The 19,391-nt window shown below is 41.0% G+C and overlaps 1 protein-coding gene across 1 annotated transcript in view; it reads left to right on the top strand.

Moving 5' to 3' along the window:
- Positions 1 to 2,742: 2,742 nt before the first annotated feature.
- Positions 2,743 to 19,391, top strand: part of LOC104159824 (double-stranded RNA-specific editase B2-like) — a gene marked incomplete at its 3' end in the record, with an annotated part of 54,653 nt that continues 38,004 nt past the window's right edge. Inside the window, exons 1-3 of the mRNA XM_009697830.1 lie at positions 2,743 to 2,836; positions 6,553 to 6,639; positions 14,959 to 15,866. Of these exons, the coding sequence (XP_009696132.1) occupies positions 2,743 to 2,836; positions 6,553 to 6,639; positions 14,959 to 15,866 (1,089 nt within the window). The remainder of the gene's footprint in view (positions 2,837 to 6,552; positions 6,640 to 14,958; positions 15,867 to 19,391) is intronic.

The raw sequence follows: 19,391 nt of genomic DNA, 5'->3' as shown, positions 1-19,391 counted from the left end.
ATAATGCCATAAGCTGTTATTGCTATTTAATATAATGGCATTTCAAAGCTCTCGTCTTGGGCAAGGATACCATTTTGCTAAGCACTGAACAACAATAGAGCAGAAAGATATTCTCTGCCCCAAGACCCAGATAAATAAATTATAAAGGCAGCGAGTAGATCTATTTACAGCAGACCCCTGCACTTGGCAGGTCATGATCAACTTCCAGGCAAGGCACAGGGGCAGGTGCCTTTGTTCCTGGGTGCTGCATCATACTGAACAGCTTCGTGCCCTATTTCAGAGGAAGACTTCATGGCTCTGGGTTCACGCCTCTGATTTCTAGTTCAAGGTACAGCCTGCCTTGTGCAGCTGAAAGCCTTTGCCTGAAACGCTGACTATCGCAATATTCCCTGGTTTTGTCTTCCCTTTGGTTATCAGACAAGAAAAAAATGTGTTCTGATATTTTACATCTTCATTTCAGGTCCCTGCTGATGCAGAGAACAAAAAACAGTAATGCTGAATACTTTTTTTTTTTTCTTTAAAAACCTAAATTCCTTAATCTGAGTAGTCCCTTGTCTCCCTGCATTTAAGAAAAATGTTCCAGGCAAAAATCAAAAAACCAGAAGGTTTTTCTCTCAGCATATTCCTCTGCTACCTCCAATAAAAGCTTTCCTTACTGTTCCCACGTGGGCCAGGTTGGGGATATCACTGCAAATGCCTTGGATTGAAAACCAATTCTAAAAAGCAGATCTGTAGTAACTGTCCACCTCAGAGGCCACACTCTTAGGGGCGCCAAGCAGCATATCTGCAGACAGGAACAGTCCCACATATTTTAACCCTTTAATATCCTCCAGTACACAGGCTCTTCCCCCCTCCTTGGGCTGCTCAGTTAGATGTGCTGCTCTGACTGCATTGATCGATGGCTCTCAAGAGCTCATGGTGCCAGCAAGGCTTCACCTTCAGGCCTCGTAGTGTGAGAATGAGAGAACAAAATGCAAACCAAGGAGGGATGAGCATGTGTCAATAGTCCCTTGCAAATATATGCAGGCTTGAATTCATCCTGTGCAAGGCACCAAACCGATACTCCTGCATCAGGCACACAGCTGTGCCAGAGCTGTATCTATACAGAAACATCAGCCCTCTGAAGGTGTTTAGGGCAGCCACACTTCTAATTTAAACATGGCTAGAGGGGATGGACAGAGACAGTCCTCCCAGCCCCACGGGTACCATGGTGGTCATTCACAGGCACCCCAGCACAGCTTTGTCAGAGCAGGTATAAAAGAGCATTGCACAGAGCCTTCCCACTTGCCTGTGAAGGAAAAAGCACTTGGGCAATGTCACTGCAGCCCTGCACTCTCGATAGCTCATGACTCAAAGGCTGGTTATCAAATTCAGCTGTAAGGCCTGATTCTAACACCAATCAAGTAAATCCCTATCTGGAAACTGGCTGCTTAAACTAAATGATGCAGCGTGGTGGTTGTACAAGCCATAATTTAGAAGACTGTGAGCCCTTCTCAGTAAGTGCTGTGGTTTAAAGACATTGCTATTTTCCCTGCAAATTTGCCATATTTTTCTTTTGTGTAAAGATTCCCCTTGTCCTGTCAATCACTGTCAGCCCAAGCCTGAACTGACTAAGATATGAGAAGGAAGATAGAGAATCTTCTCCTGATGTACAGGCTCTTTTACCTCCCTGTATCCCCCTCTTTCAAAATAAATCAAGGCTAATACAACTGTAGAAACGTAACCGTTTGACTATCTGCAAATACTGCTTTAGAGAAATAAAAATAAGGTTTTTTTCAAGAGGTTTTGCAGCTGAGTTTACATTATTGCATTAGAATTGACCCTTCCTGAGTAATTTCATACTCCATGTAAACCAAACAAATTACTTAGGAGTGGTTTATAATGTCCACATTGTGGTTTTAAAAGAATACTATTAAAGAAAACTCTGACAAGTAAAGCTTATGGTAATCAATTAGAATATGAAAAAGAAACTGATTCAGTAAAACATTGAAAACATTGCTAATGCTGATCTGGCAAACCACTGGTAGCCATCTGTCTAATCCTTCTTGTGTTCAGAAGTTGCGTTTTAAAAAAACAATTATTAATAATGCTCATTAGCTGCCAAGCAAAAGAGCATGCCACAAGCTTCTGCTCAGAGATTAGCTAATATTAGCAAACACTACTTGGTTTTCCAAGGTTGAGCTGAAACCTGTTCTGTGATCTCACGATCAGGACTAGTTTTTCTACTGGGGTCCACAGGGATAGGAGAGATTCTAAGGGATGGGCCCAAGGACAGGTGCAACACCCTGCAGATGCCAACCATCATCCTACACCGCTTCAGCACCAACAGCTCCTAAACCTCCCCACTAGACAATCTATTCCAGCACTGCACAATCCTTACTGTTAGGAAGGTTTTTTCATGTCTAAAGTGAATTTTCCTTGGTGCAATTTACGTCCATTACCTCTAGTTGTGTTAATGCACATGGAATACCGTTTACTCCTTTCTTCTATGCAGCAGCTTTTTATGTATTTGAAGACTGTTGTTATAACCCCACTCAGACTGCTGTTCTTGAGGCTAAACAATTTGTCCAACGTATAAGGCCTGATTTTTAAAAGTGTTGAGCTCCTGCCATTCCCATTGCTTTTGTTCCAGTGATTGAGTGTGAAAGAACTTCAGTACAGTTAATGATCAAGCCGTATTGTCTGGTGCCCTTTAAATACTGATAGGTATGAAGGGCACAAATGATGGTTTTAGTTCTATATATGTATTCTTGTCTTCACAATAAAAGCGTATTTACAGGACCTGTGACCAGTCTTCTGACTGCATCCGCAGGACAAGAGCAACTTCACAGAAAGAGCAGATTTTAGTGGAAACTTGGCTGCCTCATATGCCAAGCTTGGTTGAATCATTTGGGCTAAACTGTTTTCTGTTTTTCATGCAAAAAATATCTTGGCTGATGGTTTTTTTTATTTCTTTAAATGGCTACTGTCTATATGTTTATATGGCTACAGTCAAAACAGTGTTCATGATTATTTTTTAACTATTTGCTGTTGTTGGAAAATATATACTTAAGAAGTGTGAACTGAAATCCTTTTCCATCCCAAAACAGAGGAGAGTGAAGTTTCTTCCTAAAATGGGCTTCCCATCAGGAGAAATGGTGACGTTTGTTCTTAGAGTACTGGAGCATCACTTGGAAGGATGTTTATATCGTGAATACGCTACAAAATATGATGCTCTCATCTTGCATTATTGTGCCAGGGTGGCTAGAAATAAATCCCACTATATCTGCTCTTTGTCTCTCAATTTCCACTGTCAATACAGCTTCCTTTGTGTCCATGTGTACCCTCATGAAATCACTCCTTCATGTCATTGGAGGCTTTTGGTACAATTATAATGCAAGCAATAATAGCTCCTTGTTGTCATAAATGTAGGGTTATGTGTTCTGCCTTTCTGGAGAAAAGAGTTTCTGAAAAGTCTTGTTTTCTTCTCTCAGACTCTCTCTCCTAGTCTTGAAAAATAATTTCCTCAGACAAATACAAATAACATTTACAATTATAAAGTAAAAATAGCCACTGTAATTTTGGGCTACCTGTCATTTCTTCTTTTTGGGAAAAAAAAAAAATTGTAGAAGGAGAAAAGAGCGAAGAAAAAAGGAGATTTTAAAGCTATTCCTCTGCAAGGCTTTTTCATATCCAGAGGTTTCACCAAACTGCTAGAAATTTGGCTAATTGTGATAGACATTAAAATACAGAGGCATTGTAAAGTGTGAATACACAGCTCTCCTAATCTTGTTCTGAAACGATAAACAAAAATAAGACTGAATTTTACCACTGACAATAAAGCTCAATTAGTGTCCTATGATGTATATACAGGGTAATAGGCAATAATGTGCAAAAGATGGAGGTGCACAATCATACCAATAGTTTTATACCTGGTCAGGTTATTTCCCTGTAAACACCTACATTTAATTATCCTGTCATGTACTTTCCCCTCCTCCATAGGCTCAGTAATTCATCTGTACAACGTGCATACTACGACTCTTCTCTTCTTACATCGCTCACTGAAAAACCCTGCCCTCCTCTTCCTTCCAGACACACTAAATCTTCCATTGCTCAACCAATGGATTGAAATATTAAATTATAATCTTTATCACCTGTATTGATTGAAGGATATCCTGTTATTAGAGCCTGCCTGAGTTTGGTTGACATTGCTGCTCTAAGAGTGCAGTAAATTTTACAGGCTAACCCGTTTCTCTGCCACACAAAGCAAAGGCACCAGCAAGGTCTTTGGGGACAGGTGGGAAACAGTAACAACAAAAGCTTAAGATGGCTAAAGGGTCTCTTAAGGCAAAAGGGAAAATAGTTTGATAAATTTTAAGTCCACATTGTACATCTTTCCTATTGATGTACAAAATTGGTTGGGGTGAAAGATAAATCATAGAATATCCCTTTGCCTAATAATAGTATAGTATAAAACTACATGGGTTTACTTTCTGATTGCTGGTAGGAGAAAGCATTAGCAACCTCAGCAAGAAAGCATATGTCCTCATTGCTTGATTAATGGATCATCTCTCTGTGAGAAGTGAGACTATTTTCTCAGCAAAGAAGCTTTAAGTTTGTATACGACATCCAATGTCTTGAGGGTTGGTCCTGAAGGTCTGACAGCCGTCAGCAGTCAGGCACAAGCAGAGTACACTTCATTGAATCCCAGTATCCAGACACAACAGTTGTTGGTGGTGCTGAAGCCAAGGTCTGCCCTGATCCTACGTCTAGCATCTGAAGCGTTCCCCTTACCAAGTGCAGCCTTTGGATTAGGTCCCAAAAGCCTACGCTCTTTTCACATTAATCAAAGAAACCGGTTGGGAGAGATCTGACAGTCTCACACACACTGAGATAGTGTTGTACAGAGATATCACATTTCTCAGTGAGCAATGCCTTAGCAAAAAAGTGTCAAAGTATTCACTTAGGAAAATCTTTTGGCTAAAGCATTCATAAATAGCTTCATTCTTTTGGTTCGTGACATCACTACAATTCCTTAATGAAATTGCAGTTCAAGGAGGCTAATTTGTGCTCTAATTATATATTTGTCGGGCTGAAAGGCCTCTGGATGGAAAAGGCTTTTCTTCAGGCAATCTTTTATTCTGCTTATTGTATTATTTAACAAAGACCAGTCAGCTTTTACTGTGATTTCTCATAGTAGAGTTGAGCTGTAGTGTTACCTAGCTAAGGGCAAACATATGCAGTCATTTTTGATGGATTCTGGTAAGTCTTTAACAAGAGCAAGGATTATTTGCAAATGTAAGAAGAATCAGTCCAACAAGCTAACAGACGTGCTGCTGAAAAAGTTTAAGAGCTCTTCAGCTGGCATGCCCTCCAGATCAGTGGTAGTTTAAGGAAATTCAGAGGAATATTTTCTCACCAATAAAGAAAGTCCCCATGGAAATAATCTTTCTTGTGTCACTTGAAAGAAGACATTCTTGGTTTGGTTTTGATGCTCCTGGCACAGGAAGAAAGCCCAACACAGTTCACAATGTGGAGGATTCAGAGTGTTACCACCTAACTGAGGCTTTCTAAGCAGAGAAGTACTTTAGGAAAGCAACTAAGTCCTTCAAAGCTATTAATCACCTTTGTAAGCTCTGTTTCTGTTTCTTCTGCTACCTAAAGACACTCTGTTAATGTTGGTCCCCAGCAAAGTACCCATAGTTTGTCAGGGGAAGTTCAGTGTAAAGAAACTAAATGACAAACTAGATGATAAACTAGTTATCAAACTAAATAACACATATTTTCAATATATCACTGTTTCTAGTGTTTGTGTTAACAACAACTTTTCCCTATAGATAAATCCTGAGCCAAATTTTGAGCTAGTATAAATCAGTATCAGTTTTCATTTTGCTGAATTCATCCTAGCATTTAATGCAGAGGCTGATCGTGGCACTGGAAGTAAATGTCTGTGCCATCTACTGTCTGCAGGATAAACAGAAACAGCAGGTAGAAGGAACTGCACTTAATATGAATGTGAATAAGAAGGATTTCAAATAGTACTCTTACCGTTTGGATAACACTTCTTGTGCACACCATAAAGGTTTTCCAAAAATCAAATCAACATTTTATAGAATTAGAAGCCGTTGTAGTCTCTTGTGCCATCTTGAGCTTTCTCTGAGACTTCTGGTTCAGCCTCTGTCAGGGAGAGGAGGCAAGAAGAGATGCGCTGATGGCTTCATCCATTAGAGCAGTTCTTGTGTCCCTTCTCCCAGGGCTGACTGCCTCCCTCGTTCTCAGCTGGACTGTCTCAAGCATCCTGCATTCCCAGCTCTGCAGTGCTTGGGCACCATCTCTGGGAAGCACAGCCAAGGAACCCATCACAGGGGCAGAAACCAGGAGGATTGTGTGTTTGGTATTTGCATGTGCCAGCTGTAGCAAATGCATTGCACTTCAGTGAACTTTTGTGAGACTGTAGAGCCACGACAAGCAAAAAAGAAACAGACTTGCCAAGATGTTTTGACCTGAGAAAAAGTGTGGAGTAGATCAGAATGTACTGATTTTATATGTATATTTTCTTCTGTTTTCTTCTAGAAAAAGTAAGCATACTGTCAACCTTTATAGCACCCTTCAAGTACCTGAGTCCTGGCGCAACCGCCATGGAGGATGAAGACAATTTAAGTAAGCAGTCTCTCTTCTCTATAGACAGATGAATAATAAAGTTCAAAAATAAAAGCTCTACAGTGTAGGGGGAAGTGTAGAAAGGAGGTGGATTTGTAAATATTGGCAGACAATAAGCCCAGCCCACATGTAAAATGCAAAATTCCGATGCTAAATGCAAACATGTTTTCCAATCTCCAGCAAAGGAGGGGTTAATCTCAGCTCGCCTTCCAAGTTTTCCCTGTGCAGACCCTGGCAAGGGGGAGCTGTAAACGGTTCGTCACAAATACAAAGCAAAAACTTCTTACAAAAAGATGTTTACACTCAGATTTAAAGGACTGTGGAGCTCCTTTTCCTTTCCTGTTTATGTTACCTTATTTTGCTCACTTGCTTTTCTCACAATCCCTAAAAAACAGGACATTTTGATGTTCCGTCTTCCCCCTGTTTTTATTTCCTTGATTATAAAAGGACTTTCACAAAAGTAAAGACTGCAGGATTGAGCCATCTACTTAAACTGTTTTCTCTTTTACTTCTGTGGTATGACCTGGAGAACAAAAATAAAAGTTAAAAAAAAAAAAAAAGAAAGAAAGAAAGAAACAAAATCCAATTGAGAAAAGATGAATAACCAGGCTTAAATAAACTAGATGTAACCCAAAAATTAGCCACCAAATTCTCTTGGACCCTTACACCTGAACAATGTCACTGACACTCCCTGAACCCTTGACTGCAGAGCTGGAGGAAAGTGCTGCTGGGTTTGAAGGAGTTGTGAAGTCTGGGACTACACTGTTAGGACTGAATAACCTTCAGTAAACCCTCCCATTTATCACGTAGAAGAAATTATTGTGTGTTATCCAGCCCTGCTTGTTCTAACACATTTCGAATCATTAAAAACAGAGAGGGAAGCTTTCTGAACCAAATCAGCAACTCTTGGACTTTCAGTATCACTTACCAGATGGGTTTCTTTTCCAGCCAGACACACACTGACACGTTGCCCTATTAGAGCCATTTGGTGGGAGGAATGTGTTTTGCTTTTTTTCCCTGTTGCTGCTAATCTGCCTTGGTTTGATCACGGTGCAGCACCAAGGGTGCAGCTGTTGAAGAAGTGAAGGAGCACAGCCCTCTGTTTTCTGCTGCTGAGTATTGCAAGGACATCACACCATTCTGCTGCACAGGGACTGGCAGGTTTTTACATATCTTAGCAAAGGCAAAAAAATCCTGAAAATCCTTCAAAAATCGTCCCAGGGAGGCTACATTTTCAGGAAGAGATATGAGAAGTACACACAAGAAACATATTATGCACATGATGAGCTTGTGCAGGCACCTCCTGCGTAATGTTCACAAATGCGGTACCTAGTTATTTTTAGGTAATGTAGGAAGTTTGTACAAGCCAAAGACTGTAACACCATTTTCTTATTGCTACTGTAATGCCAAGACTGCTTCGTGCCTGCATGGGCTTTAAAATAGCTCACATGGACAAGGGTAAGCTGTTTTCTGCAAGAGAAGTGGCAAATTTCACTGTTTTCAGGATCATCCTGCCTAGTCCTCTCTTGAGTCAAACATACACTTTAGTGATAAAGCAGTGATTTGTTTCTTGACACATACAACACATTTTAGATGTTACTATTAGAATCTCAAAAAAAAAAAAGATATTAATTTAAAATCAACCATATTTCAGTGTTCACTTCTAGTACAGCAGTATAAATCCCGTTAATGTCTGTAGCACACATGTACCTGTGCAATAATTCGGCATTTTAAAGAGCTTCAGTGATTTGCTCTGAACAAGCAGAGGAACCTTCTGTGTTAACGTTTTAAGAAGAGCCTAGGAGAATGCTGGCAAGGTAGACAAGTGCTTTGCTTATCCCTATAGGTTTCTGTTCACTGAGCATCCTGTGCGAGTGCCCCTGCCTGGACAGTGCTGTATCAATAGGCAGAGCCCCACTAGCTGAAATGGATACAAATCCTCTTTCACATTCCTTTAGGACTTCTTTACAAAGGGAGCCGTGCCATGTCAACTACACATACTTTTTCAACTGGTGATTATTAGCATATAAACGCTATTATTTTCATTTGCGATCCATGAACTAATACTAGAAAAATGTGTCGAAGGCACTGTGCACCTTTGGAATGGAATTTTGGGTAAAGTAATCATCAGTCTCTAATGAAGACCTTATCTTGAACATGCGAGAAAAGGACCACCCTATTCATTCCCTGAAGTCAGTTGTAGCTAAGAATGTAAGAAATGTCACACAGGATTAGAAATAGGAAATTTAGCTCTGTACACTGTCTTCAACATTTGCTGTTAGTAATGCATTGAGAAAAAGGACAGTTAAATGGGGATCTTCCCCTTTGTATATCTTTCTAGCACCCAGCAAAAAATTTACTCATCTAGAGTTTGCACCTGAATCGTCATATTTCTTAGACATCAACAGACCTGTCTAGTCTTCTCCAGAACCCGCCGATACTTCTGATCTCAACAACAGCCAGGAACAGGGAGTGATTTAGTGTGTTGTCAAAAAGTGCACCCTTTTATTGCTTTGAGCCTGCTGTCTCTAGTGCTTGGATTGCATGAAACAGTGAATAATCATTCTCTGTTCACTGCCTTCCTGCCTACCTTTCATGATATTACAGACCTCTGCCTGTCCCTGATCTTTAATCGTTCCATCCACACTATGTCACGGCATCAAGGCAGACTATCAGCAGACACAGATACTTGCAAATCTATAGTGTACCTCCTGCAGGAGTGTATGATTCCTGGGGATCTCATTGTGCAATGCTGCCGTATGCACAGACTCAGTGCAGCACCTTCTGCAGGCATATACCTCTCCCCTGTGTCTGCAGAGGGAGCTGATGGTGATGGTCCCCAACAAATGGATTTTAACCACTGCAACAGTCTTGTAGGATGAATCCCAGATTCAGTGTATTGAAGTATATTCAGTTATGAGCATGTCAATCGAATTCCTCCTCAGGCAGCATGAGGCCCCAGAGCTTTTGATTGCACAGTGTGAGATACAGCAGGGACTCTGCCTCTAAGAAGACAGCGAATATCCCCTTACAGCAGTCAGAGCCCCAAGCAATCCCCCACAGAATAAACTCCCCTGTTTTTGTTTTGAAAACTGTGTCTATTGCCATCAGTTGGATTTCTCCAATGCCTAAAGCTAAGCTATAGTCTGGTCTTGATTCAGGAAGGTATGTACTTAGATCCAGTTCTGCTGTGGGCTGCCCACATTTTTTGCTGCATGCACTTATTTGGTAACTTGAACAGGAAACATTAGAGTATCATCTAAGTCAGGTCATTAGGTCATTTGGATAATTTCCCTAATTGGTAAGAGCAGTAGTGGATGTGCATGGATTTCACAGTTATTTCAGATAATAAGGTGGGCAAAGTAGAGTATCTTCATTCTGGATCAGCTAAAGACAATGGCTATCACCTTTCACAAATTTTCCATCTTTGCTTTAAGCAAAGTCCTATACTTTTTTGCACTGGCGATGCTTCCCTTCACAGTGTGGTGTTACACACCAATAAAGTCTAACGATACTGTTTTAAACAGCCTGAACCTTGTGAGCTGGCGGGGAGGATTCAGCAGCAACAGAGAGGTCATGGCAGGTTTCCCTTAAGTAGGCTTCTTTCATGAAGTTTTAAAAATACATATCTGTGTGTTTTCATGTAAGAGAGGAAGCAATGATTTCTGTTGTTAGCTACAAGTTTATTATTCTAAAATCAAGAATACAAACCTAAAAATCCAAGCAGAAAAGTTCCCAATCCTCCTTTGTGGATTCAATAAGTCTATGAAAATGCCATCTGGCTTGCAAGAGGAAACTGCCTTATATTGCATTTGATTTGGTAGCTGACCTTGCACAAAGGTACCGTAGCTCTGGTTCCTGGGTTCATACCTGTTGCTTCTGATTTAAAATTTTTCATTTTCAAGTATGCCAGGAATTATGGAGGTCAATCCTTCCAACCTCTGCAGTCAATGTGATGTAGATGGACAGCAAAAATGTATGCTAAATAACCAGATCAAACAGGGGTTAGATATTAAAAAGCAGAAAAATAAAAGTTAAGTCCTACCTGTATTGTTGAAAATGTATTGGCAGCAATCTGATATTTACTAAATATTTCTAAAGACAGTAACTTCCTGTGTCAGAGCTATCAGTTGAATCAGAAGTTTGCTGTACTACAGAGATTGCAAATTCTTTCTTTCAATATCATAGCTTTTCGGTAATGTACTGCCCCTAGTCATTCAATAGTAAAGATGTCCACCAAAACGAAGATGGCACCTACCACCTCTCCTTTCCCATCCTCCCTGGAAGTTGGCTTGGCAGCAGAATAACCTTCCACAGGAACAACATTATCTCTTCAAATGTAGCGTGGAGTATCGGATGGCTAGTTCTGCAGAGCCCTTATGACCCAGAGATATAGGCAGTGTCATTATTAGTGATGCATTATAGTTCTGAAAACCTCTTGATGATGCAGACTCTAGGTTAACTTTACTGTGCATAATGACCAAAAGAAGAAAAACATGAAAGAGCAGACAGAAGATTGAGGAATAGTGCATAAATAAATATATTTCACTAACTGCTTTCCTCTCTTCCATTCAGTTACTGTATTGAAGCAAATACAAGATTGCAATGTCTCCTCTTGCTTGTGAAACTGCAAAAATCAATCAATAAAGTTAACTGAGGATATTACAGTGTAGAGTTGTGGGGCTTTTTTAGAAATCTTACACAATAAATACAGAACTATTGCCAAAATATTGTAATATTTTTCTTTCTCCTTTTTTTTAATTCCCTCCCCTTACAATTTTGTTATTCTCCAACCTTTCATCATAGGAGAACCATATTTTATTATCTTCTTTTTTTTTTTTCCAAAGGTAGAGAATGTGTTTTGGGAACTCAAGAGCAAACACATTATGAGAGATAACAGGACTGAAAATGATCCGCAGTTTTGAATTTTCCCTGTGTGCATCCTCCGACTTACCCCTTTCCTTTTAGTGCTCTTCATTTCTAAAATTGCTCATGATTGTTCTATTACAGCTGCTTACAGTATTTATCTTACGTAGTTTGGTGTCATTTGCCTGCTTTGTCTGATTTTCACAATAGAAGTACATGTGCCACCATTAGGGAGGTAATCTTATGTCTGCTACACAGAGGTCTCATAAAAGACACATTTCAAAGACCTCCTATTTCAAAGATACCTGAAAGTATAAAGTAATTTCACATTACCTGGCAGCTACCAGGTATCACACAAGCCCATCAGGCTGTCAGACTTTCTGAGGCATTCAGTGAATTTAGGCTGCCTCTGATTTACATGTCGTGATGACTTTTGGCCTGCTGCAGCTCTCATTGAAGTCTGTGAAAAACTGAGCGATTTCCTGGTGTTTCAGGATCAGATCCTCTAGAAGTCTGGTTGAATGTAAGGATACTGGCATGGATTTCCTTCGCTGTGACTAGGCCAAAACGTACCTTAAATACAGGCACGTCGCTGTCGTGCATACCCGGCACTGTCCACATATCCTTTGTGCCTGACCTCTGGAAGTTTTACACTTGCATCTCTGCATTTTTTTTTCATTGCATCAATGAAAAAACTCCCTGTTGGCTAAAACCTGGACTAGACAATTCCATAGACAGAATTTAAGACAAACAAATAAAGTTTATTATATGTTGCCATGTTTTTAGTTAACCACTGTTTGAGTGAGGGTGATTAAGGTAAGATGTTAAGGTCACACATTCATGTTCAGAAATCCTTGGTTCTCTGACTATGAAAGAAAAAACAACTGGAATAAGACAATATGAATTATAAATACAAATAACCCCTTGAGTTTTCCTATTCAGTGGTACATAATCGATACAAATTCTTTTCAAACCTGAATATTGTGTGAAACAAAAGCTATCTTTCTTTTCATGCTTCCTGACTACAATATCATTATGTACCATAATTGGCTCTGTAAAAACCTATTAGGTAAGATGAGAGAGGAGGTGTGAAATACAGAACCAAACCTGCTTCCTGCTAAAAAGTATGTCTGAGTCAAAATATTTCACCTTTATTTAAAACAATGCACGCAACCAAAGAGGCAAACTCTGAGTGGGATGGAAACATGAAAAAGGGTCATGGTGGAAAATGGCTGACCAAAGCCACTACCAGGCTAAATAGAGGAAAGTTAAAGTTGGCATCTTCTTCCCCCTCAGATCAGAGTTTCCATAAATAGAATTGTGAACTCAATGAGAAAAGACCACATTATCCTTGTGTCTTAGTTAACCTGACCTTTTAAATGTCTTATTTCCAGAGAGGCTGGTTTAAAGATGTCATATTTTATACAGCTGAATGGTGAAACTTTTCTTTTTCTATTATGTATTTCTTTTTCTTTCATTCCCTCACCTGTCTTCATTCTCTCCCCATAGCTTCAGAAACTAAAAATTAACTAGTCACTAAGACCTTAATTTGTCAGTTCACGTTCTGCCTCAGCAAAGCACTGCAGCACATAGCTCTGCAAGTAACTTTGGTGAGACAGAGAGACAGGCTGGAAGCTCAGTGTGTGCTGAACGGTTTTCACGAAAGGGAGCCTAAAGACTCAGTCCTGCAAATGGGCCCCCACACGTACAATTGAGCCATGATATTTACTCATGTCTAAGCAGTGAGCTGCTTTCTGTGGAACAACTTGCATGAGTGCAGACCTATTGCTCTGGTGGAAAAAAGTCTTTTGATATTTAACACAAGTGCAACTCATCAAGATATAAAGGAGGTTTTTAATCATGATGGTTGGTTCCACATAATTCTGTGCAGGCCTCTGTGCATCTGTCAACCCTGCCTAATACTGGGCTGCAGCAAAGACACGTGGCTCCAGCAGAAGCTCCTCGAGACATAGCTGGCAGCTCATCCTTTACATCCTTGCATCCAGCTTGTACATCAGGGTAGAGAAGAAACCAAATATGTCCATGGCCATGGCCCCGCAGAAAGCATGAGGACCATTCTCTGTCCTCTAAGGACCACAGGGACCTTCCGTGTGCTTGGGACTCACATAGCCTGCACAGGTGGCATGCTTGTGTCTGACAATAACAAACCATGGGAAAATATCCATGCTCAATGCTGGTCAGAACACAGCAGGCAGCCAGGCAGTGCTCTGCTCAGAAAGGGATCAGCTGCATTGCTCCAGGGATGGGCTGCTTCACGGGTTGGTTACGCTCATGTTTACTTCCTCAACTTGTCTCTGCCCTAAGGAATGCACAAGAGGACTGGAGCACGTATCAGAGATGTGATACATTTAAGCAAACTCATCAGAAATGACAGAAATATTATAGGATGCTTATTTAGACAGCAGCACATTTTCTGTCTCACCAAGGACATCAGTGAGATGAATCTCCATTCTCCGTCATGCAACTGCTGTAGCAAAGAGCACTGCCTCGCAGCATGGGCGGTGCACAAGTGTAGTTCAGAGCAATGTGTGATTCATTGGCTCAACAACAAGAGAGTGCTTCTTCCATAGCTCCCCACTGTCATTTCATTCCCTTCCTGGCACTCCTGGCAGTCACTCTCTCCCATTGCTTTTCTTTGACCTAGATCATTCTTTACATCAGTAATTACTCCCATCATGATGCTCTGGCTTTTCCTAGTTTCGTTTAGATTTATCTAGAATTTTTGCAATAATAGTTATTGCTGATGCAGGAGCTAAGAGTATCTGCAGTTGAATTTGACAGAAAGATGCTCACTTATTAAACTGGAATCTGACTCCAGACCAAATTATTGTTTCAAATGCTAGGAAGATCTGTCAGATCATTTCTTAGGCTGGATTCATGTTAGCAACACAAGAACCTATGTTGTAAGTAGAGCCAGTCAATGTGTTCATTGCAAACAGATTACTCAATGCATTTGCCCATTTTTCTGTTTGTGAATCATTTGTGAATCATTTCTGATTTCTAACAATGTGTTCATAAGCATTCACCCATATGGATTAAAGAACAAATCTCAGCCTAAAGGGACTTTGCAAACTATTCACTTTTTACTAGTAATTATACAGTGTGAATGCAGTAGTTCATTTACGTCACACGGCATCAGTTATGCTTCATCTTTGAATGATGTAATCTTTTTTTTTAAACAGGAGGCTAGTGACTAATACAAGTAAAACTTTAGGGACAAGTAAACACTCAGGACATGCAGAAAATCTGTGCTATAAATAATAAACCAACCATTATACAGATATTTGAGGAAAACTGCCAAAAAGGGCTGAGCAAGGAAATCTATCATTGAGCTTTTTTTTCTTTTTAGGCTATTCTGCCAGCCCTAGGCATAATGTCAGCTACTGTGATGACAACTGTAATGTGAGGGTTTTTTTCTTTCTTTACTGACAGGTACCAGCAGTGCAGAAGTAAAGGAAAATCGAAACATTGGCAACCTGGAGGATCATCCAATATCCTCTAATGAGAGGGCAAGAGGGGGAACACCTAGTAGTAAGAGAAAAAGACCTTTAGAGGAAGGCAATAATGGCCATTTCTGCAAACTCCAGCTCATCTGGAAGAAAGTCTCGTGGTCAGTGACACCAAAGAATGCTCTGGTTCAGCTACATGAACTTAAACCAGGTTTACAGTATAAAATGGTTTCCCAGACGGGTCCAGTGCATGCTCCAGTCTTTGCTGTTGCTGTGGAAGTAAATGGACTTACGTTTGAAGGCACAGGGCCCACAAAAAAGAAAGCCAAAATGCGTGCTGCAGAGCTAGCTCTGAAGTCATTCGTTCAGTTCCCCAATGCCTGCCAAGCTCACTTTGCCATGGGGAACTGCATCAACCCATCCACGGACTTCACTTCTGATCAGGCAGACTTTCCAGACACTCTGTTCAAGGAGTTCGAACCATCTACACACAGCGAGGACTTTTCAGTCTACAACCCCGTTAATAATGAATTGCTTTCCACTGCTTATCGACACAGGCGCTTACTCTGCCATACCCTGGACTTAATGGGCCACGGTAAGCAAAACAAGCACAAGATGGCATCCAAAGCAGAGAGCGAGAAGAACCCAGTGGTGCTGCTAAATGAGCTGCGGTCAGGCCTGCGGTATGTGTGCCTGTCGGAGACGGTGGAGAAGCAGCACATCAAGAGTTTTGTGATGGCAGTGCGAGTGGACGGGAGAACATTTGAAGGCTCAGGACGTAGCAAGAAGCTGGCCAAGGGTCAAGCAGCACAGGCGGCCCTGCAGGCCCTCTTTAACATTCAGCTGCCCAGCCACATTCCCAGCAGGAGTAAATGTCACCATTTGCCACAGGTGAGATCTCCTGGGTAGCCACCACCATGTTGGAGGAACTCTTTCAATGATGGGATCAGTATTGCTGTAGCTGTTGGTGTTCTATCAGATGGTTCCTCTGATGTTATAGCAAGTGCCATGCCACAAAATAGCTCTTTTCTCATAGAAAAAAACAGATGCCACAGGCAAAAGCCTGAAAATCATATCCTGAAATCATTGGGTACAATTTGCAGCCCTTTCCATAGGAGGCATAGATGAGAGGGCAAAATGTAGGGTGAAATACCAACATTTCAATTTGCGCAAGAGAGTGATAACATTGACACAGGCAGACAAATCAGGTCATTCTGTGGTACTGCATCTTTCTTGACAGAAAGGAGTCCATAAACAAAGAGATGCCCCATATCCTCTTTTTAGAGTTAATTTTTGATGATGACAGTGCCATTCAGAGGAGACAGGAATGGCAACGAATGTGCCTGTCTCCAGACAATTCTGCCACTAGAGAAATTAAGGATTTTTGTTTATTGTAGGCTTCCTTTTTGGGTTGGTTTTTTTGTTTGTTTTCAAATATGCCTCCAACAGCACAGGGGATAGTGAAAGCTCTGAAGTTTTCCTGGAACAAATCTAGAGATTACTGCTGTATTCATACAGAAAATATAGATTTGAGGTACATACTTAGCACATCAAAATTTCATAGTCGGTCATATGCCAAAGACTATCTTAGCGTTACTCAAACTGTGTCAGTTTTCTAAGTTCAAAGGAAGCCAGGATTTGCAGACATTGGGAAGAATTACATGGGTTCAAGTAATTTCTTGATTTGTTTGCGCTATCATAAAAGGTTTGCTTCACCAGCACCAGGAGGTGATCTACCACTACAAAGCTCCCTTTATGAAGGGAGCTGTTAATGTCCAGGATTTAATGCAAAGCACTGGGAGCACTAACAGTCATTCTGCTGCTGGCTTGCTGTGAGACCCTAGGCAAGTCATTTAAATCCAATATGCCTGTAATAAAAATGAGCATATTATATGAAAGAACACTTCAAGATCCTTAAGTAGTGTGTAAATGCAAATTATTAGTAGCGATCCTGATTAACAATAGTAAAGATGTAGATTAGATATTCAAGGAGTTTGATAGGAGATGAATCCTTTAGGTGACATGATAGCCTGCAGGACCCAGGAATTATATTTGGTGACCCAGCAGTTTCCCTCCTATGTTTTCAAAAAAGAAACATGTCAAATGTAAGAAGTTCTAAAATACATCATAATCCTCCACCTCGTCCTTTTTATTCTGGTTTGTAAATTCCATGAACCAGTGGCATAATAACATAATTCAGTAATAGCAGTGATCTTCACAGAGTGCTTTGCAGGCATTTTGGAAGCCTTGGCCAACCTGGCAGTTCCATCCTCCCAGAACTCCTCCAAAGTACAAATAGTTTTAAATGAGAAATCTATATTGTTTCCTGCCTGAACTAATTCTGGTAAAAAGTAGTTTGTTTTGATCAACATGCCTATGCTTCCCCATGGAAACCCAGTGCTTGGATATAAAGAGGAATCTCTAGTCCTGTCCTTCTGGCTGCTTTGCTGCCCTCAGTGAACTTTGCTTAGTATATCAGCAGGTAAATACCATACCTTTATTGACCAATGGTTTGTCATGCCCTGAAACTGCATTAAAGTATCATTGTCTCAGTTCCTGAGATCTTTGAAATATTCCCTGATTGCTTGGCTTCACGATCACCTTCTACCTGAATATCACATCTGATCTTACCTGGGTCCCCAATTGCTCACTAGGCAACACATTCTTTATTCCCTTTTTTATGGCCTTCTCTCTTTTCTGTAGACTTCTATCCTCCTTATCATCTTCTCCTCACTTCTTCTCCACTGGAAGTAGAAATGTCAGTGAAAAGGTGTCACTGAACTTTCTCTGTTAGTATGTTTTGAGTAGTTATGTGTTGTCCAACTAAAAGATTACTCATGCACTTTTAATGCCAACATTCAGCACGCTAATTGAAAGATAAGCCTTAACGATCATTTCTACTGACCTCCTTACTAGCTGCTCTCATCAACAGACATAGCAGCCGTGAGACAAAACCCAAGTTTGTGTTACTCACTTAAGTCATAACCCAACTTCCACTGAAACCAACAGATGTATTTACACTTCAGCTGGGCTGTAGCTTAAGCATTAAATCCAGAAGCATCTTTACTTGTTCTTGCTGTGTTATGCAGTACTGCCTTCAGCTCCGGGGCCCCCAACACAAAAAGGACATGGACCTGTTGGAGCAAGTCCAGAGCAGGCCACGAAGATGATCAGAGGGATGAAGCACCTCTCCTGTGAGGACAGGCTGAGAGAGTTGAGGTTGTTCAGCCTGGAGAAGAGAAGGCTCTGGGGAGACCTTAGAGCAGCCTTCCAGTACCTAAAGGGGCCTACAAGAAAGCTGGGGAAGGACTTTTTACAGGGCATGGAGTGATAGGACAAGGGGCAATGGCCTTAAACTGAAAGAGGAAAGATTTAGATTAGATATCAGGAAGAAATTCTTCATTGTAAGGGTGGTGAGGCACTGGGACAGGTTGCCCAGAGAAGTTGTGGATGCCCCATCCCTGGAAGTGTCCAAAGCCAGGTTGGATGGGGCTTTGAGCAACCTGGTCTAGTGGAAGGTGTCCCTGCCCATGGCAGGGAGGCTGGAACTAGATGATCTGGAAGGTCCTTTCCAACCAAACCATTCTGTGATTCTATGATTCTATGATCTCATCAAGTGACTGCTCACTGCTTCAGTCAGCCCACCCGGCCATTTGGTCAGTTGAAGCAGTGGTAACTGTATCAGGGAAACTGTAATTCTCATTGAACTGTGGTCAGAACGAGCTGCTCCAAAAGTTCTTTCAGCTCCTTCTTGTCAGATGTTCTGTGAACCACATTTTCAAAGACACATTTCAAGCCAAGTTTTCAAAGCTATTCCTACTCAGTAGGCTCAGCTTGGTTTGTGTCCAAAAGTGTTTAAAAGCAGGACAGCACCCTGAAACCCAAACAGCTTAGGGTTAGAATTTTAAATATTGAAGGTGTTGATTCCTTCACAGAGTAAGGAGTAACTATTGTCCTATCTAACCATTCAGTCTTTTCATGGGCTTCATCATATTTGTTAGGACATCAGCTAACTCATTGATAGCAGGGACAAACAAACAAGATCAGCTGTAACAGTTTCACCTATATTTTGAGTATTTTGTAGAATCCAGGAGTATGTTTATCTCTGTGATTGCCCTTTACAAAGAGCATTCAAACTTTGCCTGTCTCTTTTCCTGTTCCCCTTGCTGTTATTAGTGATGTTAGGAGGTCAGAATTTGGCTTTCCCTGATTACAGCCTGACTGGAAACAGGGAAAGCCAAAAATCTTGTAATATTGGTAGTCCAGTTGTGCTGAACTTATGGATTTCACAATGCCCAAGAAAGTGTCAAAAATTTCAGATGTCCTTATGAACTGGGCTTCCTGACTATTGACATTTCTGCCTTGTTCATCAGGGCTCCCATGGGACCTGGCATCCCTCAGCCTGGGCCTCGGGCA

This window comes from Cariama cristata, unplaced genomic scaffold (assembly GCF_000690535.1).
Source record: "Cariama cristata isolate BGI_N322 unplaced genomic scaffold, ASM69053v1 scaffold15063, whole genome shotgun sequence".
NCBI lineage: Eukaryota > Metazoa > Chordata > Aves > Cariamiformes > Cariamidae > Cariama > Cariama cristata.
The sequence above is the reverse complement of the archived record's forward strand: the minus strand, read 5'-3'. Positions and strand labels throughout refer to the sequence as shown.